This window comes from Anopheles nili, chromosome 2 (assembly GCF_943737925.1).
Source record: "Anopheles nili chromosome 2, idAnoNiliSN_F5_01, whole genome shotgun sequence".
In the NCBI taxonomy this organism is placed as follows: domain Eukaryota; kingdom Metazoa; phylum Arthropoda; class Insecta; order Diptera; family Culicidae; genus Anopheles; species Anopheles nili.
In genome coordinates, this window is record NC_071291.1 from 4106164 (window position 1) to 4123477 (window position 17314).

At 48.8% G+C, this 17314-nt stretch overlaps 1 protein-coding gene across 1 annotated transcript in view; it reads right to left on the reverse strand.

Moving 5' to 3' along the window:
• Positions 1 to 737: 737 nt before the first annotated feature.
• Positions 738 to 17314, reverse strand: part of LOC128721708 (uncharacterized protein CG43867) — a 108900-nt gene continuing 92323 nt past the window's right edge. Inside the window, exons 4-16 of the mRNA XM_053815488.1 lie at positions 7686 to 8852; positions 7356 to 7608; positions 6473 to 7062; positions 6262 to 6405; positions 6048 to 6192; positions 5848 to 5960; positions 5566 to 5775; positions 3599 to 3694; positions 2527 to 2639; positions 2055 to 2433; positions 1807 to 1981; positions 1088 to 1727; positions 738 to 927 (exon numbers count right to left, since the gene is read on the reverse strand). Of these exons, the coding sequence (XP_053671463.1) occupies positions 738 to 927; positions 1088 to 1727; positions 1807 to 1981; positions 2055 to 2433; positions 2527 to 2639; positions 3599 to 3694; positions 5566 to 5775; positions 5848 to 5960; positions 6048 to 6192; positions 6262 to 6405; positions 6473 to 7062; positions 7356 to 7608; positions 7686 to 8852 (4215 nt within the window). The remainder of the gene's footprint in view (positions 928 to 1087; positions 1728 to 1806; positions 1982 to 2054; positions 2434 to 2526; positions 2640 to 3598; positions 3695 to 5565; positions 5776 to 5847; positions 5961 to 6047; positions 6193 to 6261; positions 6406 to 6472; positions 7063 to 7355; positions 7609 to 7685; positions 8853 to 17314) is intronic.

Consider the following 17314-nt stretch of genomic DNA (forward strand, 5'->3'; position numbering starts at 1 on the left):
CCTATCCAACCATAAATTATCGGCCAAATGCTTTCGCTTCGTACAGGAATGTTTAGTTTGATTAGTGACTTAGTGAAAACGGAAAACAAAACGAGCAGCTAGTGGTAAAGAGTAGTGGAGTGCGTTTTGTTCGTTATGATATTCAGGCGCTTAACTAGCACAATAAAATGTGTTCCTTTCGATCGTCCTAACTTACGCGAGCTACAGATACAAACAACTACTCCTCCTTGTACTAACACGCACGGGGAAAGATCGCTGTTTTTACGTCTCCCCTTCACAGCAGGATCCTAAAATATACAACACAAGAAAACACGTAAAGACACTGAGCAGGGAAACTTTCGCTCGTTCAATATATCGTTAGTAATTAATCGTAATGATGATGCGCGTAATGATGATAGAAACGGATACTACCAAGGTGTATGGATGTGTATGGGTATGTGTTTGCCTCCACAATCGTGAAAGCAACGAAAGCGTTTGAGCTGATAAAGCTTCATCCACCCGGACACGCTCTCTGAAGCGGTCTTAAGCTCGATCGGATGATATTCGAATTCATGATGATGTCGCGTCCCAATGATCGAAAGGAGGAACCCCACTTTACACACATGTATGTTCCCGGGAAAACGAAGCATAACTGCAAGCGCGCGCAAATCATAAACAGGACGAACCGTTGTCGGAACATCGGCGGGCAGGAATGGACAGGAACCCCGGGCCACTAAACATTCGCTCTTCTGTTCTGCTCACTTGAGCCGCTGGTGGTCCGGTGTGCTTTTCAGGATGTCCGGCTGGCCGTGGGAGCTGAGCGTATGGCTGACGTGGGAGTTAAGTGTGTGCGAGTGGGAGGTTAGCGTGTTGTTGGCGTGGGTGGCGTGGGAGTTTAGCGTGTTGTGGGCGGGCGTTCCGGTCAGTGAGCCGGGCAGTGCGCGGGATCTGCGAATGGAGAGAGGAGAAACGTATAATAAAACCATGACGAAGGCGAAGGCGAAGGACGATGAGTGAGCGATGCAGTCGACGAAGCGAAAAGCGCGCCAATTAATTCAAAAAGTAAGCCAAAAAGGATATACGGATGGGTTTTTGGCAGGCGGCTTACCGTATGCTTCGGTGGCTTCCGTTGCGCGTCAGAGTGTTCATTTGTGGTGTGCCAGGCAGTGTGTGCCCGAGCGCATTCATGTAGTCCGCTATCAGGAGAGTGATTTCCAGTATCTTCGGTTTGCTCATTGCGAAAAGCAGCTTCTGCTCGTTGTTCACCGACTGGAGCGTGTCCTCGGCGCTGACGACCAACATGAAATCGTCCTGGCACCCGCCAAACGTCATCACCGAGCTGTACGGATAGCGCGCGATCGTGGCCATTGATGAAAGTTCGAGCACGCTGAGGGCATCCTCCGAAACGGCCAGCCATGCCATTGCCTGATCAGAGTGGCGTGGTTTCGCCTGGAACAGAGCAGCCCCGAAGAAGGGCCACTTGCGAGCACACGTCAGATAGATACGCACGCAATCCAGTACCGAACGACTGCGCAAGAGTGACCACTTGACGGAGAGCAGGTCTTGCAACTCCTTCAAACCTTCCTGGTTCAGCGCGTCCCTATAGCGGTAGGGATAGAATTTGTCTAGCGCTTGCAGGGAGTTGGTTTTCGACTTGTCCGACGAGTAATCGCCCATGTCGATCTGTGCCATGAGCGAGGCCAGCTCCAGCGCTAGATCACGCGATAACGGGAATCGTCCTTGTACCACTGGCAAAAAAACAGGAAAATCGCATTCGTAAGTAAGCACACCATTTCGATCTAGGCTTGATCGTGAATGATCTCTTACCTTGCAGGTTAACTTGGTAGCACAACAGCAGCCGTTCCTTTTCTGTTTCCAGCTTGGCGGCATGCTTCCAGTAGAGTCGGTTCTTGTACGTCAGCTGGATGACGCGAGAATTTTCGAATTTGCCGGAACCCTTCTCTCTGAGCGCCGTTTCCCATTTCGAGATTACATCACACAGCTAACGGAAGCAAATCACCGATAGGTTAGTATCCATTATGGAAGAAAGCCTGAGGCTTCCTTGCACTACGTACCTTTGCCTGGGGATCCAGATAGTGCTCGAGGTCCTTTTCGATCGGATCATCACTGAACAGCGTGAAACCGTTCGTTGAGTCACGGCAGCCGATTTCCTGTGCCAGTGTGCAGTGAAACTCCTCGATCGTAGTTGAACCATCAAACGACACCACCTGGTAGGTGGTGTTCATCATGTGCACTGGAATGGCGTGTGGCAGCGAGTGATGGTACGGATTTTTCAGCAGGATCGACAGTACCTCCATGCGTGAGGGCTTCGTTTCGCGGCCACTATTTTGCATCGTGCGTTCGAGGGCTCGCTCACAGTACGCCGCATACTTGCCACACTCCGTTTTCGAGTCGGCGTTCCGCGAGAGATGCAACTTTAAATACCAGAGAAGCCTGCAAGAAACCCAACGGGAAGAAAAAGGTTATGATTCGAACCGGTTAAGGTTGGTGTATCTCCGAACTCCTCCGTTTTGCAAGATCACTTACCGGCTGTTTTTGGGAACGAACAGCGATACGGCTAACGCCAGCAGTTGCCAGCCCTGTATGAAGGTGTAGGTCGGTGGATTCGATTTGCAATCGATTGGAGGAACGGTTGGGGCCTATGGTGCAAATCACGTAGCAAATCCGAAAACAACGAGCAAAACTTGTTTAGCAACTTCAATCAAACCATACCGAAAGGCGTAACATTCTAACACCTCCCGAACGGGGCAGCGCACGTTGGTCTTGGACGTTGTCGACCACACACTACCTTCGTCCGGGACGGTGGGCTACAGTATTTCGATCTACAGTGGTACAAGAAAAGTGTTAAGTAACGAAAGAGCAAAAACCAAGGAAGCGAATCAAACCAGCACCACCGTTAATGGTGCCACGTGTGTATTAGTGTGTATTTGAAAGCACGAAAGGAATAAATGAGCGTTATTTCGCGTAAGGATAGTTCAAGCTTGACTCTGCCAATAAATTAAACGCATTCCCGAAACACGAACAAACATGTTAATGTTACTTCCGTTACAAGCCGCTTGTTAATTTCGTAAAGCGATGAGGCTGAAGCAATGGGTGGTGTTTGCAGGATGCAATCCTACTACTGGGTGGGCACATATTATGGTTGATCGCAGCTGTTTCACCAATCAAACAAAAGGAAACTCTAGGAAAAGAAGCTCTTGGGGGAAACCAAACGGGGTGTGTGTGTATTAAACCTCCTAGCAATGGGGGCCAAGGATAGCGTAGGTGGAAAGTGTGTGCAAACAGTACAGCGAATCTTCGGTGACGCAAGGATATTAAATTGCACGATAACCGCATGTGGGTGTGTGTGTGTGTGTTTGTATGTGTGTCAGGCAATCTGACGATAACGTGGTTCACCACGCATGATTAGCAACATAAGGGGATACACGTAAAAAGCCACAAACGAAACAAACATCCGGAAAGTAAAATAAAAATAGAAAAGCAACGAAACAAATCAAGAACAAATAAAAGATCAAAGGAAGAATTAAGAAAACGAAAGGCCAAACATCAAACTGAGAAGAACAGTGGAAACCAAAATCGCAAAACCAACGTTTCCTACCTGAATGGAAGTGGGTGAGCTCCCATTCGCTTGGGCAACGCTGCCCTGCTGCGTATCGCAAGTGAACAAACTCTGGGTTGCGCAAAGCAGTAGTTGCTACAGAGAGGAAAAGGGGAAGAGATAATGGCACCAAAAAAAAAAACACAAATCCAAAATGGTGGAGAAGCAGCATCCGGAACAAGGGCGTTGGAATAGAAATTAAGGATTTTGTCGCATGAAAACACAAAAATACGACAGAACAAAAAGGGAAGCGAGGAAGGTGGGAATGTTAAAAAAAAAACAAGGTAAAAACAGGATGACGGAGATAACCAAAGTTTGTTTCCGGTGGAAACACAAGTGTGCGAGAAAAGAGAAAAAAGAGAGAAAAGAATAAAAAAGATCGGTTAATGGATCGTGATCAGCAAAGGTGTATCGAACGGATGATCGAATGGATGAGCGATGAGTACTGCTACAGTACGAGCTAGTAGACAGACATGAACTCTAGTGCCTAGATTGATGAGCACTAATCAACACTACAACCGCGAATGTAGAAAGAAGAAAGTGATTCGTTCTACGATTGCATTATGTTCAACTATTGCTTTACGCATGATGCTGCAGCTAATCTTGCATTGCTATTTTTATCACATCGACAACACATGAATAGATAGATGCAAAAAAAATGGAGAGGCATAGAGAGAATGGGAAAACAAAATAATATCAAATACATCTACGGCATAATTCCCGAAAAGATGTGTTCATATAGACACATAGTTTCGTTTGGAAATGCCACCAACCATGACACAGCGGAACCGATTGCATTAATAGAATTAGGTTCGAAGATATAAACCAGTTTGTTTCAATCGTAATTTAGTACTTAAAACGAACTCATTATTTGAAACGAACTTATACAATATAAAAAAAAAACAACATAATACAAGAACATAAAATAAACATACTAATGCATGAGTACATACACTTGCCAAATCAAGGAGATTAAGCTCTTAAATAACCCAAAAAACAGTACAACATCTTGTGTTGAGTAACATTAAACTACAAAAATGGTGACAAAAATAAAAAAAGGATTTCCGCTAATACACCACGTTACAAAGCACAATATGATACAGGTTTTGGGGAAGCGCAAGAGTCTGACATAGTTCTACGGGCAATACAATACAATATGAAACAACGTGATGAACAAAGTGACACAAGGGATACTCATACATGACAATGATGATTATGTACTTATATGATAATGATGATGATGATGATTATTTTGGAACATTTGGTAACCTACACTCGTGTAACGATTGCTGGCCATTCGTTAAGGGTTCTATAGGCTGTTAGCTGGTGGCTAGCGTTTGCTAAATGAACACTAATAACGCAACTATACATGAGGGGAAACGGAAAAAAAAATGCTAACACGGGACGGGACTCAATCTCCTGTACTGTAAACCAAAGATTTACCCAAGGATTAGGATGCTCTAAAGATAAGGAGCGAGACATGTTAGGATAGGGTTAGTAGGGGCTAAATTTTGAAAACCGAATCGAATGCAATTTGGCCAAGTTCCTACGATCGATCATGATATAAAAAGCCACCGTTTTCTAGTTGTGATCAATCGGAAGCGCTATGGCTATGAGGTCTATGAAGGTTGTTTATTTAAAAAAATGCATCGTGCAGAGGGTTCGTTTTTGCATTCATATGAAAGAACGTACAACAGTAAAATTTAGTGAAACATCCAATTAATCCAAAGGAGGGGGATGGCATGAACAGTGCAGGTAAGGGACCATGGACCGGCGCGAGGAAAATTCAAAATGTCGGCGTGCGAACAATCCTCCTAGGGTAGGAATGATCGCAATACGGCCGGTCCACTAAATTCGAACTAGGTGTTAGATCTAAGACGTAACGCAAAACGAAACGGAACGGTTGAAGGTGGAAGAAATTTGAATAGTATAAAAAGCACATAAAAGCGCCCTCGGGACAAACTTACACGAGCGGGTTTGGCCAGTTTCTTGTTTACCTGGACACCTACACCCAGCTTCTGGCCGGTATGGCGGGACGTTTGCTTGATCAACGCGCAGATCAGCTCCGACTGAAGCTCGGGCATGTCCAGGCACTGCTGGAGTGCGTTTTGTGCCAACACCACGTGATAGTCGATGCCGGGCTGGTTGACCGCGACAGACAAGAAAAGTTGGCAGCTCTACAAGTACAACAATGATCACACGCATAAGATCAACTGCGATAGCATGGGGAGGAGGCTTTAGACAGGTACCTTGAACAGCTTGATCGCTTCCGCCTGCAGCGTTTCGGAATGCAACGAGGTCAGTGGGGACGTTATGTTGTCCTTAGTGTGCAGCAAAATTGGATGTCGCCAGAGCACGCAGTCTACGATAGATCGAGAAGAATAAGGACAGAGCCCAGTGTCAGTAAACGGGGAGGACTGCCGATCAATGAAGAAGAGTCATCGCATACTTGGATCACCATCGGTTTCCATCAGCTTCTGGATCAACTGTTCGTACTGTGTGCCGGCGTTGGGACCACCTCCGGAAACGACCGTCAGATGATAGAGCCAGTTGTCGCGTTCCTGCTTACCGGGCAGTATCAAGTATGTTGGGCCCTAAGGTACAGAAAGAAGGGCGCAATCATGAAAAGTTGCCGAATAGCGATAAAGATCATGACATCATACCACTCCCTGTTGCTGAGGATAGATGGCCACAGTAAGGCGGGCTTGGCTTTGCGCAGGATCTTCGCGTTCCTCCGAGTCCGAGTCGGACACGTGTTCCACTTCCTCTACGCGGGCGTCTCGCATGTTGATCTGTCCAAGCGGGTTCTGGAAGTTGATGCAAAGAAACCTTAGTCTCTCCGAATGTTGTTCTCTGGTCCATTGTCTGGCTTACCGTCTCGCCGGGCGCCTTGAAGTACAGGAACATCTTGCCCAGCAGCACACACCAGCACTTCTTAGCGTGGCCGTTCTTCACTTTCGTCACCCAACCTTGAACGGTGGGTTTCTGATCGTCCCGACTCAGAAGCAGCTTCGTTGCGTTTCTTCGTTGCACGTTCTGCAGCACACGTATCCAGTCGTCCATGGTCGCGTTCGAGTCAGCCGTCAGATAGTACACCTTCTTACCGGTGTCGATCTCGAAAGTGGACGCTCCATCGGCTCGGTTGATGCGACACGCCTCGTCCAACGCGATCTGACCCTGTGGCTTCCGGTTGACATCGTGCTGGCTCTTCCAGTACGTTAGCGTGCCGTTCTTCAGGACGAACCAGCGCTTGCGCCAGGTCTTCAGCTTACCACCCAACTTCGCCAGGTGGCCCACCTTCTCGAGGGTTTCCATCTTTTTGTTCGGTGAGTCTGCGTACGATGTGCGCATCAGCAGCGACGGCATCGACGCGTCCATGCACGTCGTGTCGACGGTTGAGACCGCATCCGGAGGGATGGCGTAGTCATCCGAGAGGCCTGATTCAAACGACAGTTCGGAAATTACTGCCAATCGAGCGCCAACATCGAGTGGTGTGTTGTGGTGTTTTGTTGTTTGTCGTTAGTGTTTGATTGTTTTTTGTTTTTAAATTGGTGTTGCAAAAATAAATGGAAAGTAAAAAATAAATAAATAAAAAAACAAAAACAAAACAATAAATCATGATACACGAAATGCGTGTGAGTACAGCAGAGCAGCGTTGGAGCTTGGGTTACATTGGGTGTTACATTGTTTGTGGGAGAGACACACAGCACAGACAGAGCGTAATGTTCTGCAAAGCAAGTGTACGAATATGCCTTACCTCGACCCTTATTCTTGGGACTTTCCGAACCGGAACGTTTGGCTGGGCTGAGACTAGATGAGGTTTTGAGGCTCTTCGAGGGACTAGAGGCACTACCGGACGTGCTCGTCTCCGTGTTGTCCGTGCTGGTGGAGTTGTGCGAGTTGTGTGTCGACGTGGCGCACGTCAACATCGCACCGTGGCCATCTTCACCATCGCTGCTGTCATCGCTGGAATCACCGGTAAACGGCATCGAGCGGATTTGGGAAGCGCGCTAAAAGGAAGAACAACGCATGTTAGCATTCCAACACCGATCGAAAGACCTGATCACTAGTTCCGATGAATTCTTACCCCTTTAACGGTGGCGTACACCGGCACGCTGATATCACAGTAACCCCCGGAGACGGTCTGAGAGCGGGTGTTGCCTCCTCCGGAACCGGACTCTTGATCCTGGGATTCGGTTTCCTCCCCGGCTCCGTTACTACCTCCACCAGTCTCAGCCAGTCCATCGTTCGCGACCTGGTAGATCTTTGCTTCCCAGCTCGGGAACCGATGCAGTGGTGGTGTTGGTGGCCGTGGCGTACCTAAATCAGCCACCGAATCTGACGTGGTCGTGCTGGATCCTCCACTCGGTAAGCCTTTCAACCAGACGGGAGCCTTTTCCCGGGATGGTGTGTAAATCTCCGCGTAATCGTGCACCGCATCCACATCCGAGTTGGGACTGGCCCCGACAACTCCCGGTGGTGGTGGAGCCGGATGTTGATGATGCGGTGCCGGTGAATGGTGATGCTGGTGATGAACCGAAGTCTGCGGTTGAGCCACTGCCTGATGCGACTGCTGGCTTCCCAACGGCAGCAGGTTCAGTCCGTCAACGGCCGCGGCCAGATCCCGAGCCAGCTCTTGCGGTTCCATCGAAAGGTTACGCCGGTGATGATGATGATGATGATGGTGATGATGCGGGTGATGGTGCGAGCCGGAACCGGAGCTACCGGCGTGAAGAGACCGGTGCTCGGGCGGATCGAGGGATTCACTGCGCCGTCGACCACTGCGTCGCTTCACGTCCTGCACGTCCAGACTCAGACTATTCCGGACAGGTTGCGTCGGAGCGACACTGCTGTGGCGAGTGCTCTGCGTTGCAATGTGGTTCCGCAGCAGTTCCAACTGCTGGTTGCACTTGATGTTTTGCTCGCGCAGCAGCTGATTCTGCTCCTCGAGCTCGCGCAGCTTGTTCGTGACCCACTCCTTGATCTTGGCGGCTTTTGCGCCGACCTGACGGGCGTCTTGCAGGCGCAACTGCTTCTGCTCCTCGATGGCCGACTCGAGCTGACTGATCTTCACCGGATCGGTACCCTTGGGCGGATCGGTGATACCGTGCCCTGGTCCTGGGACTGCTCCTGTTGCCGCGATCGACTGCTGCGATCCTGTTGCTGCGGCCGGATTGCTGCTCGGTGAGGGTGACGGCCCGGTTAAGTTCTGCGACTTGGGCCAGTCACACAGTCGTTGCTCCATGGCCCGCACCTGAAGATGGTACAAGAGAAGGGGAAACCATTATACAATGCGAAATTGGATGGATGGTGACGGTGCGAGCTCGGAATGAAAAACTGCTGAATGTCCTTTTCAGGGGGAAAGTTCGCAGGCAACAACGAATCGCGTTCGGTTCGCGTTGGAACTTTTCTACTATTTCAACGCCCGCCGGCGTAACAAATCCGAGAACCGAGGCGACCATTACACCGCAATGTTATTAAAGTTCTCCGATCCGTTCGAGCCGGCTTATCCCGGGGAGCTTGGAGCGCTTTCTTGAGAACGGCAGGCGGTGGGTAAATTAGTTTTCATCATAGTTTAATTGAATTTTCCGTCTCGCGGAAAGAAAACTGCTGAAAGAAGGGCACGAGCTCCGGTCGCCGGTCATTGTCCTGCCCGTGTCGTAAGATGTTGGAAAGGAAAGGAACCCCTAAGGACGAGACACTGGAAGAATAGGATGCGTTGCGATGGGATGTAATCTTCCATCGGCCAGGACGTCTAAGCTCGAGGGTTGTTGCTATGGCGCTGAGTTGCTATGGTGATGCGTAATGGGAAACGAGATTCTGGCTGCTTCGTGGAGAAGTAGATTACGGTTGGCAAAGATTTGCTACGTTTATACACAACAAAACAATGGAAAAACGACAAAAAAGGATTCGCAATCGAGATGGTGAACCCTAATTATTTTGTTCTGATGAAAGCCAACAAACACACACACACAACGTGCAAGCCGTCAATTAGTGAGGTGCCATAAAAAAAAATAGGAAAATAAATCGATGTACGGTCGTGCGCTTGTTTCGTTTCATCTTGTGCCAAAGTCACGAGGCTGGCCACGTGCCAAGCTGCATCATAAACGACGGCATCGATGAAAGACATCTCGTTGCAATGCATTTCGTGCATCATAACATAAAAAATCACACAACGATGGTTCCACCATTTCATTACCAACATTTGATTGCTCGCTTTGCTGAGAGTGCTTTATTAATTTGATTGCTCATCATGTCGGGCGAGATTAGAAGCACATTTGTGGATTAAAAATACCGATCCTCATCGAGAGCTGTTTCGGTACGGTCCGTCAAACAAAACACCGCAGTCGTGAAATGTGTTCCAACCAGACGAATGTCACCTGAACGTGCGTAAAATGGCGTGTGGCGTAGAAACATCAAAGTCACCCCGGGAATGGGTGATGAAAAATGAGCCTTCTACGCTCCACTAGTCCGGCGAGCGCAAGCGAACGGACGACAAATTGATATATCTCTCCCAGGGGGATGATTTTCCGGGAGACCGGGACGAAGACGGACGCAGTTCTTGCCACCACCCCCCATGGGAACGAGCCAAGGGGACAATGACACCTATACCGAGACAGAGCAAAAGCACCCTGTCGTTGCAACGTGTTTTCCTATTGCTAGTGAAGCTTGACACTCGCTGGAAGCTGTTCCGAGGCGGTTCCGTTTCAATGATTAAGAGACCAAATGGAGCACAAGGCATCCGCACATTGGTGGGTGTGAAAGGAAAGTTTGGAGACGTAGTCAAGGTGCGGTTTACACGCATGGAAGGTTGTTCGTTGTGGCAGATGTACTGTGACCGAAGCAGAGCGAATACAGTTGCATTGTGCATGCTTCGTGCATCAAACACACCACAACCTTTGTGATGCTTTATGTGAGCTGATTTGTTGCCATCACTTTGCAATATTGCATGATGCCGAAGGACAAACGATCGAATCATAGGTTGTGGTGCATCAATTGAGGAGAGAAGTACAATTTCAAAATATAACACGTTTTGTCGAAAAAATAAAAATTCTTTTTGCGAAACAGTTGGATCTTGGCCACCAAAAATGTCACCATTCGCATCGTAACCGCACAGTGTTACACGTAAAGTTTTCGAACGTGGCGAACGGGGGACCCTGCCCAACGGCTGTTACACGAAATATCCATTAATGTTACAATCAGCAATTTGTTGCACTTTTTGCATGTTTTATTTTGCGGTCATCCATCTCCCGCTTCGCCATTCCTGCGACGTGCACAACGGCGGTGACAGTGGCATTTTCGCATATTTTTTTTCTTTTGAAATGCGCATGTAATGAAAAGCGACCTCGCATTCGCTTCTGTTTCATGGGTCGTTTTATTATCTTTGCATCCACAGACGAAAGCATTTAAACATCACCCCAGCGCACCAACAACAACAAAAAAATCCAACAAAACATCACCCGTTCCCAAAGGGGCAGCAATGCGCAAGATATGTAGGTTTCGTTCATCGTAGGCAAAATGCTCCTTTTTCCTTTGCCACTCCACGCTGGTACGCTAGAAATGGTTGTTTTCTACCATGTTTTTTGGCTCCCGGTTTCTGCTGCATTTTGAGCCAGATGAATGTGTGTTTTTGTATGGCGTTCGTCACTGCCTGTCAGGATGATGGGTTTTGAAGTCACAGCTTGGTTAGGTCACGAGTGCACCACGCGTGTAAGATGAGATATTGCTAGCGAATCTTCACCGTCACCGTTCGAGAGGGCAACCACACACAGGATGTGATTGAATTTTGTCTATTTGCCGGGTTTTGTTTGTCTCAGCACGGCTCACAAACTCACCAGGACTGAAGCTGGAGAGCGTTGATCTTGCTCCGTTTCCTGTTCGTGCCCTTACCTACCATCATACATTAACCTTTGTGCCGTTTGTGAAGACTGACATCCCGCATGGTGAATCAGGCTGTGCGCCTGGTACGAAAACAATACCGCATTGTTGGAGCAAGGATAATGGTAATGTCATTGACCGATCCCGAGTGCGATGCGGGTTGCATAACTTGCAGGCGTGCAAACATTTTTACAAAAAAAAAACCGTAAAAACCAAAAATAAAACCATTCATCCTTTAGCTCCCGAGTCAAGCGGGAAATCATGTTCTGTCCAACGGGCAACGCTCTCCATGACCCGAGCGTCCATTTCTGGGCTCCAACGTGTCGAGAAATATGAGCGGCATTCGAGCGAACGAACCGAGACTCGGGTTTCGAGGGTTAGTAACAAGTCTTTCGTAGCCTTTGTTTCGACCGGCGGGGTGCTGTTTTATGTAAATAATAATGTACCAATTGATCCATCTAGATTACGGACCCGGGACGGGTTTGTACTGCGAAAGAGGTCCCACGAAGGCGCTTATCATTCGCCCATCGGAGTGCAAATAAATATTCCGTGCGAAGTAATAAATATTGCTGCCGAATTCGGGGGTGTTGCGAAACATCAGCCGCACCCGAACGCTTTCAAACGTTTCAAAAAACAGTGCTGCGCGATAGCAGGGGTGGACACGTGGGCCTGGAGAACGTCATAAAACGAAGAGTTGTTGAATTAATCAACCTGATTTACGTGATACCGTCGTACAGGTGCTACAGGTGGTGCGCAAGCAACCTGGGTGGGAGAAAAAGGACGCGTGGGGTCCTGCACCAAAAACGAACCGTCCACCAAATTGGCTCACAATATCGCGTGCCAAAAGCGCGAGCGCCGTTCGTTTGCTTCCGTTCGTCGTGCGGTTTGCCTACCTTTCGGGCGTGGCACGAAAAAAGGAAACCACTCGCGCAAATGAACGACTTTGCAGGAAAATTTGTTACTTTCGCCAAACCCCCTGCAAACCACGTTGTTAAGGAAGTTCGTTTCCACTTCCGTTCGCCAGTGTCGGATCAACCGAAAACTTTTCGTCTCTCCGAGCACGGAGTAAGGGTAGCTTCTTCTTTAAATTGTTGTTGCTGCTACTCGCCGCGATGATCCTCGTGCATGGTGTGGAGTGCATTTTGCGTAAAGTTAAAATTTACGATAATTGCATCGGTGCGTCCCGTGCAGAACACGAACCGCTCGAGAAGTTCGACACAACACGGCACCCAGCTACGCTACGCTGGGGAACTTCCGGTACGGCAACACATCGCACCGCATTCTGCAACGTATCCTTGCTTCGACATCGCCGACAGGAGCACCATCGGCGCGAAGTTTTCCGATCGTCGTAATTTATTGCAAATGCGTTTACCACCCAGACGTGTGTATCGTGCGCTGGAAACCATCCCGCCTTTCGCTTGTTGTAGCTGATTAAATCCAATCTCGTGCCAGCTCCTGATGCGGATGCGCTGCATGGCTAGAGGTTACCAGAAAATGCATCCTACCGTAGCCATAAACCAGGCTCTGTCTTCGTCCGGTTGTGCATCGGTGTCGTGCTGAGGCCAAGCGGATAGCGAACAGGCACATCCTCGCCAGAACCGGGATATACAGTGTAATCTTCCGTGCAAGGCGAACTGAGCTGGAAAAATAAAATCTTTTTCCATCCCCCGTACCGGTAGTGGCATGGGAATTCATAAGCCAATGGTGCATGTTGCCCAGGGCGGAACGGGTTTTACACTAGCGCACCGGAAGAGCCTCTTAATCGAACCGGAACAACCATCGGGATGTGTGTTTCTCGGTTGGATGCAAGCAATGCGGTTTCCCTCGCTTAAATCCCGTTTATGGGCCAATCCCGTGGCGTGAAGATTAAGCCGGGATTGATGAATCCCACACGTGATACGAGATCTTCATGCTGCCGGGTGGTCGGATTGTGCGCGGAAGTCAAGCCGAGAATTGTCAAGTGGTTATTTCACAACCAACGCGCACGAAAGGACACAAAGCGCTGAGAGGCAGTGGGTAAAAGTTGCCCGTACTTAAAGCCACAACGAGTCACAGAGGGTTTTTTTTTCGTTCCTGCAATGAAACTTTAACACATTTTCCTCCCTCAGGCACAATGGCAACTTTGTGGGGTTGAGATTGATGGAAATTTTGCTGCATATTTGCATACCGCGTAACGAAGCCGGTCTTTTTACACCATCTCCGATTCGCTTGTTTCATCGAAGACGATGACGACGACGACGACGACGACGACGGCAAGGAGACTTTTGAGAAAGGATCAATTTTCAGCTCGTCTGCTCAATCATTCATAAGGCTTCCTCGTCGGGATAGCAGCGTCGACCTGGCTTAAGAAGGTTAATACACCGGCGTGGCGTGTCGTTCCGGGGCAAAGTAGCAGCCCGTTATAATCCCACACTAAGCCAGAGCAAACAGGACAGCTGTTTGATCGAAAGAGTGAAAAAGTGCGCCACCAGAAACGCTGCGAAATGGAAGCATATGTAACGAAACTAATTAAACTTCCTTCGAAAGGGTTGCATCACACGATCGCAACTTCCTTTGGCGAACGGACACGCCCTAACGCCCAACAGACGGGTGGCCTGGGCAATGAAAAATCAGTTCCCAACGCAAGCACCCCGTTGAGGGGCCACTTTTAATAAGTGCAAATCTTTCTCTAACTGATTCGAACGATTGCTCGAATGATGAGAGCGTGTGAAGCGAAAGAAGAAAAATGTCGCCAGTGTGCTCGCCTTGCCGCAAAAGTTTTCCTATTAATTATTCAAACGGGGCCGCCTTGGGTTGGGTATCTTGGAAGCAATTTCTAAATCTCGAATGCACGAATGCAGAGAATCGTTCGTTCGTTCTGTGTGCGCGCGGTTCCAAGTGAAGTGCTGTCCTAGACGTGACGCGGGATTACGAAGGCGCTTTCCGTTCCGAGCCGAGAACAAAAAAAAAGAGGCCCAAAAAGGAAGCGGGAAAACGCAAGAATCGGTGCATCGGTTCCGTGGTTCGAGTGTGAGAAGATTTACACCGCGGCTGGTTTCGCGTGTGCCACTCGACTCCGAGTGCACTTGTCTCGCGCGCGTTAACGACTTCAGCCGCCACGGCTTCGGAGATTCAATTAAATCTTTCTCACAAGCTGGCCCCGCCGGAGGGTGTCGCGCGAAATGGCAATCTATTTCCGCATGGAAATGGATGGTTCATCCTCGGCGACATTCCAAAGCGCCTGTTCGCTGTCGGTTTTCCACCGGCACAAAGAAAATCGAACACACCACGACTCGGGGAAGGAAATGAAAGATCAAGCGTGTCGCACGTCGGTTGGCAGGATTGGTGTTCGTCGGAACATAAAAACCTTCACCGCTCCCGGTCAAACTGACAGCTGATGATGGGTTCTAAGGGGAAAGCGAGAAGACTTAGACCATCGGGAATAGGAACGAAACGAGCACAATGGAGTGCAAACGGTTGCGCTAAAATCGGTAAAGTTTTTCTCCTCATCTGTGAAGCTGTCAGGAGGAGGAATGCTGCAAAAAATGAGGATCCTTTAATGGGTATGCGCGCGCGCGCGAGCTCTTTTTTGCAGAATGGTCACGATGGCCATTCGCATTCGCAGGATACTTTTTTTTTTTGCGAAATAGAAACCCGACGCGCTTCGCGCCGGCTCCGTTAAACTGTAATAACGCAGGCGAGAGAGCATGCAGAAACTCGTTATGCAAAATAATGGCCCACTTTCGGTTCACGCTGGAATCTAAATATCGCCTGCCTCCCTGAATTGCTCCATTTTCGTGCCGTGAAAATCGCGTAATTGAAAACAGTAGTCGGCATCATTGCCCAGACACAGGTCCACGGAAAACGCATCCCAGCCGTCTGGGTGAGCCTTTCTTTTTTATTCCCTTCTCATCTTCGACAACGTTCCTGATGGGGTCGATCGTCCTCGTTCGTGAAGAGGAATCAACAACGGATGGGAGGCACAGCTGGAATGCTAGCCCGAGTGGAAAATAATGTGCCCTGGCTCTGGCGGGTGCGACGAAAAGAAGGTGTAGCCTGATTGTTTTTAAATTGCTCTTTCTTTTTCGTTTTGTTTTGTTCCTGTAAACCCCCTGGAATCGCGCGTGTTTTACGACACTTTTATGACGTCAACAGATTTGCATCGATCGATCGGCGGGAGTTCATTCGCTGTTTGTTTTTTTTTCCTAACGCTTCATTTTCAATGCTTTTCAGGATGTCGTTCCCGTTCCCGTTCACTTGGTTTATTTATTTGGCCACCGCAAATCAACGCACATACAGCGATCTGGCTGGCGTTTGGTCGCAGCTAATAACCATCGACACGATCACCGAACCGGCCGTGATTGGTATGCATTGGACGCAAATGTTGGCGTATGTTTATTTATGATTTCACCACGACGGCCTTTTCACGTCACAGCCGTCTCGTGCTGGGGTTTCCTTGCTTTCGCTAATTGCTCCTGAATGTGGTTACAAGGAGGAAAAAACCCATGAAGAAGTCGCGATTGTTTGGTGTAAAAGAAAAAAAAACGCACGATCGATCGGCACGGCCAGAACAATCGTGTGGACAATCTGGGTTGGGCTGGAACACTCTCACCCATGAAAGCGGGTTCGGAGAGGTTCTCGCCTTTCTTTCGCTAGCGTCTTGATGTGGACGCAGAAAAATATGGGTGCGTTACACGTTCAGTCTGATTGACATGGCTTTCCGGGGTGATTGGGGGTGATTGGGTTTGCGCCACGGGACCGGAAGGAGTGAAGCTGAAGTAAACACAACAATTTGAGCGAACACAATCGATACGTACACGGGAGACATGATTTTCTCGGCACCATCGTGCTGCTGGTGGCCGATGATTTCCGTTTCCGAGCGGCGACAGTTCGATACGCCGCTGTTGCGGGCCATCGTGAAGAAATGTAGATTACGTTGCGGCAACTTCCGTAATGATTTGCTTATCGACTGCTGTTTGCTGTCAGTTTTTTATTCTACATACACTTTCGAACCATTCGAACACGAGCACAAGATCGCGGGATTTGCCTTTGGGATGTTTGACTCTCACTATTCAAGCTACTTTACGTTCCAAACGTCTTCACTGGGTTGGAGTAGGACTCGTTTTGCTAGCTAAAACTTTCACTACGATTGCACATTTATCAGACATTTTAATTATATTTCTAGCGCATCATCGCTAACGACGAGAGAATGCACTGTTTTCCCCTTTCAATACTTTAACATAAATGTCCACATCGTCCGCCGGACTCGAGTACTCGTGCACCCACACACTTTCGCAACTGTTCAAACATTTGCGGAAAAACTTGTGTCCTGTGCAAACCCAAACCCTCGAACAATGAGGGAAGAAAACGGCGATCAGAATCGCAATCCGGGACTATGAAGAAAAAAAGGCTCCTAAGATGCAGGACCCTCGGTTGCAGGATTGCGGTCGCTTCCCGATCACACCAACACACACATGCTCGTGCATAAACGGGCCCTTCCGTTGCTAGGGCGACGAACGAATAAATCCAAGCAACCCCTTACGCGCGATAGGGGAGGAAATTAATCGTCGAATTTCTACGATACCCTAACTGGCGTCCCCGAAGCAGTGTATGTGTGTGTTTGCGTGTGGACATCCCCGGTGTCGAATGTTTCATTTTTCCATCGACAGGCGAAAGAAAAAGAAAAAAACAACACCGATAATCTCCCCACCGTGTGCGTAAGTGCAGTGGCTGTGGCGTTGCGTGCGAGTGCGCGCGCGCGCGTCAGCTGGTAACTTTTGGTTTTCTTTTAGCCATCCACCGTACGCTGCACATTGATGCCGTTTGTGTGTGTGTGTGTGGCACTCTCATGCACACCCT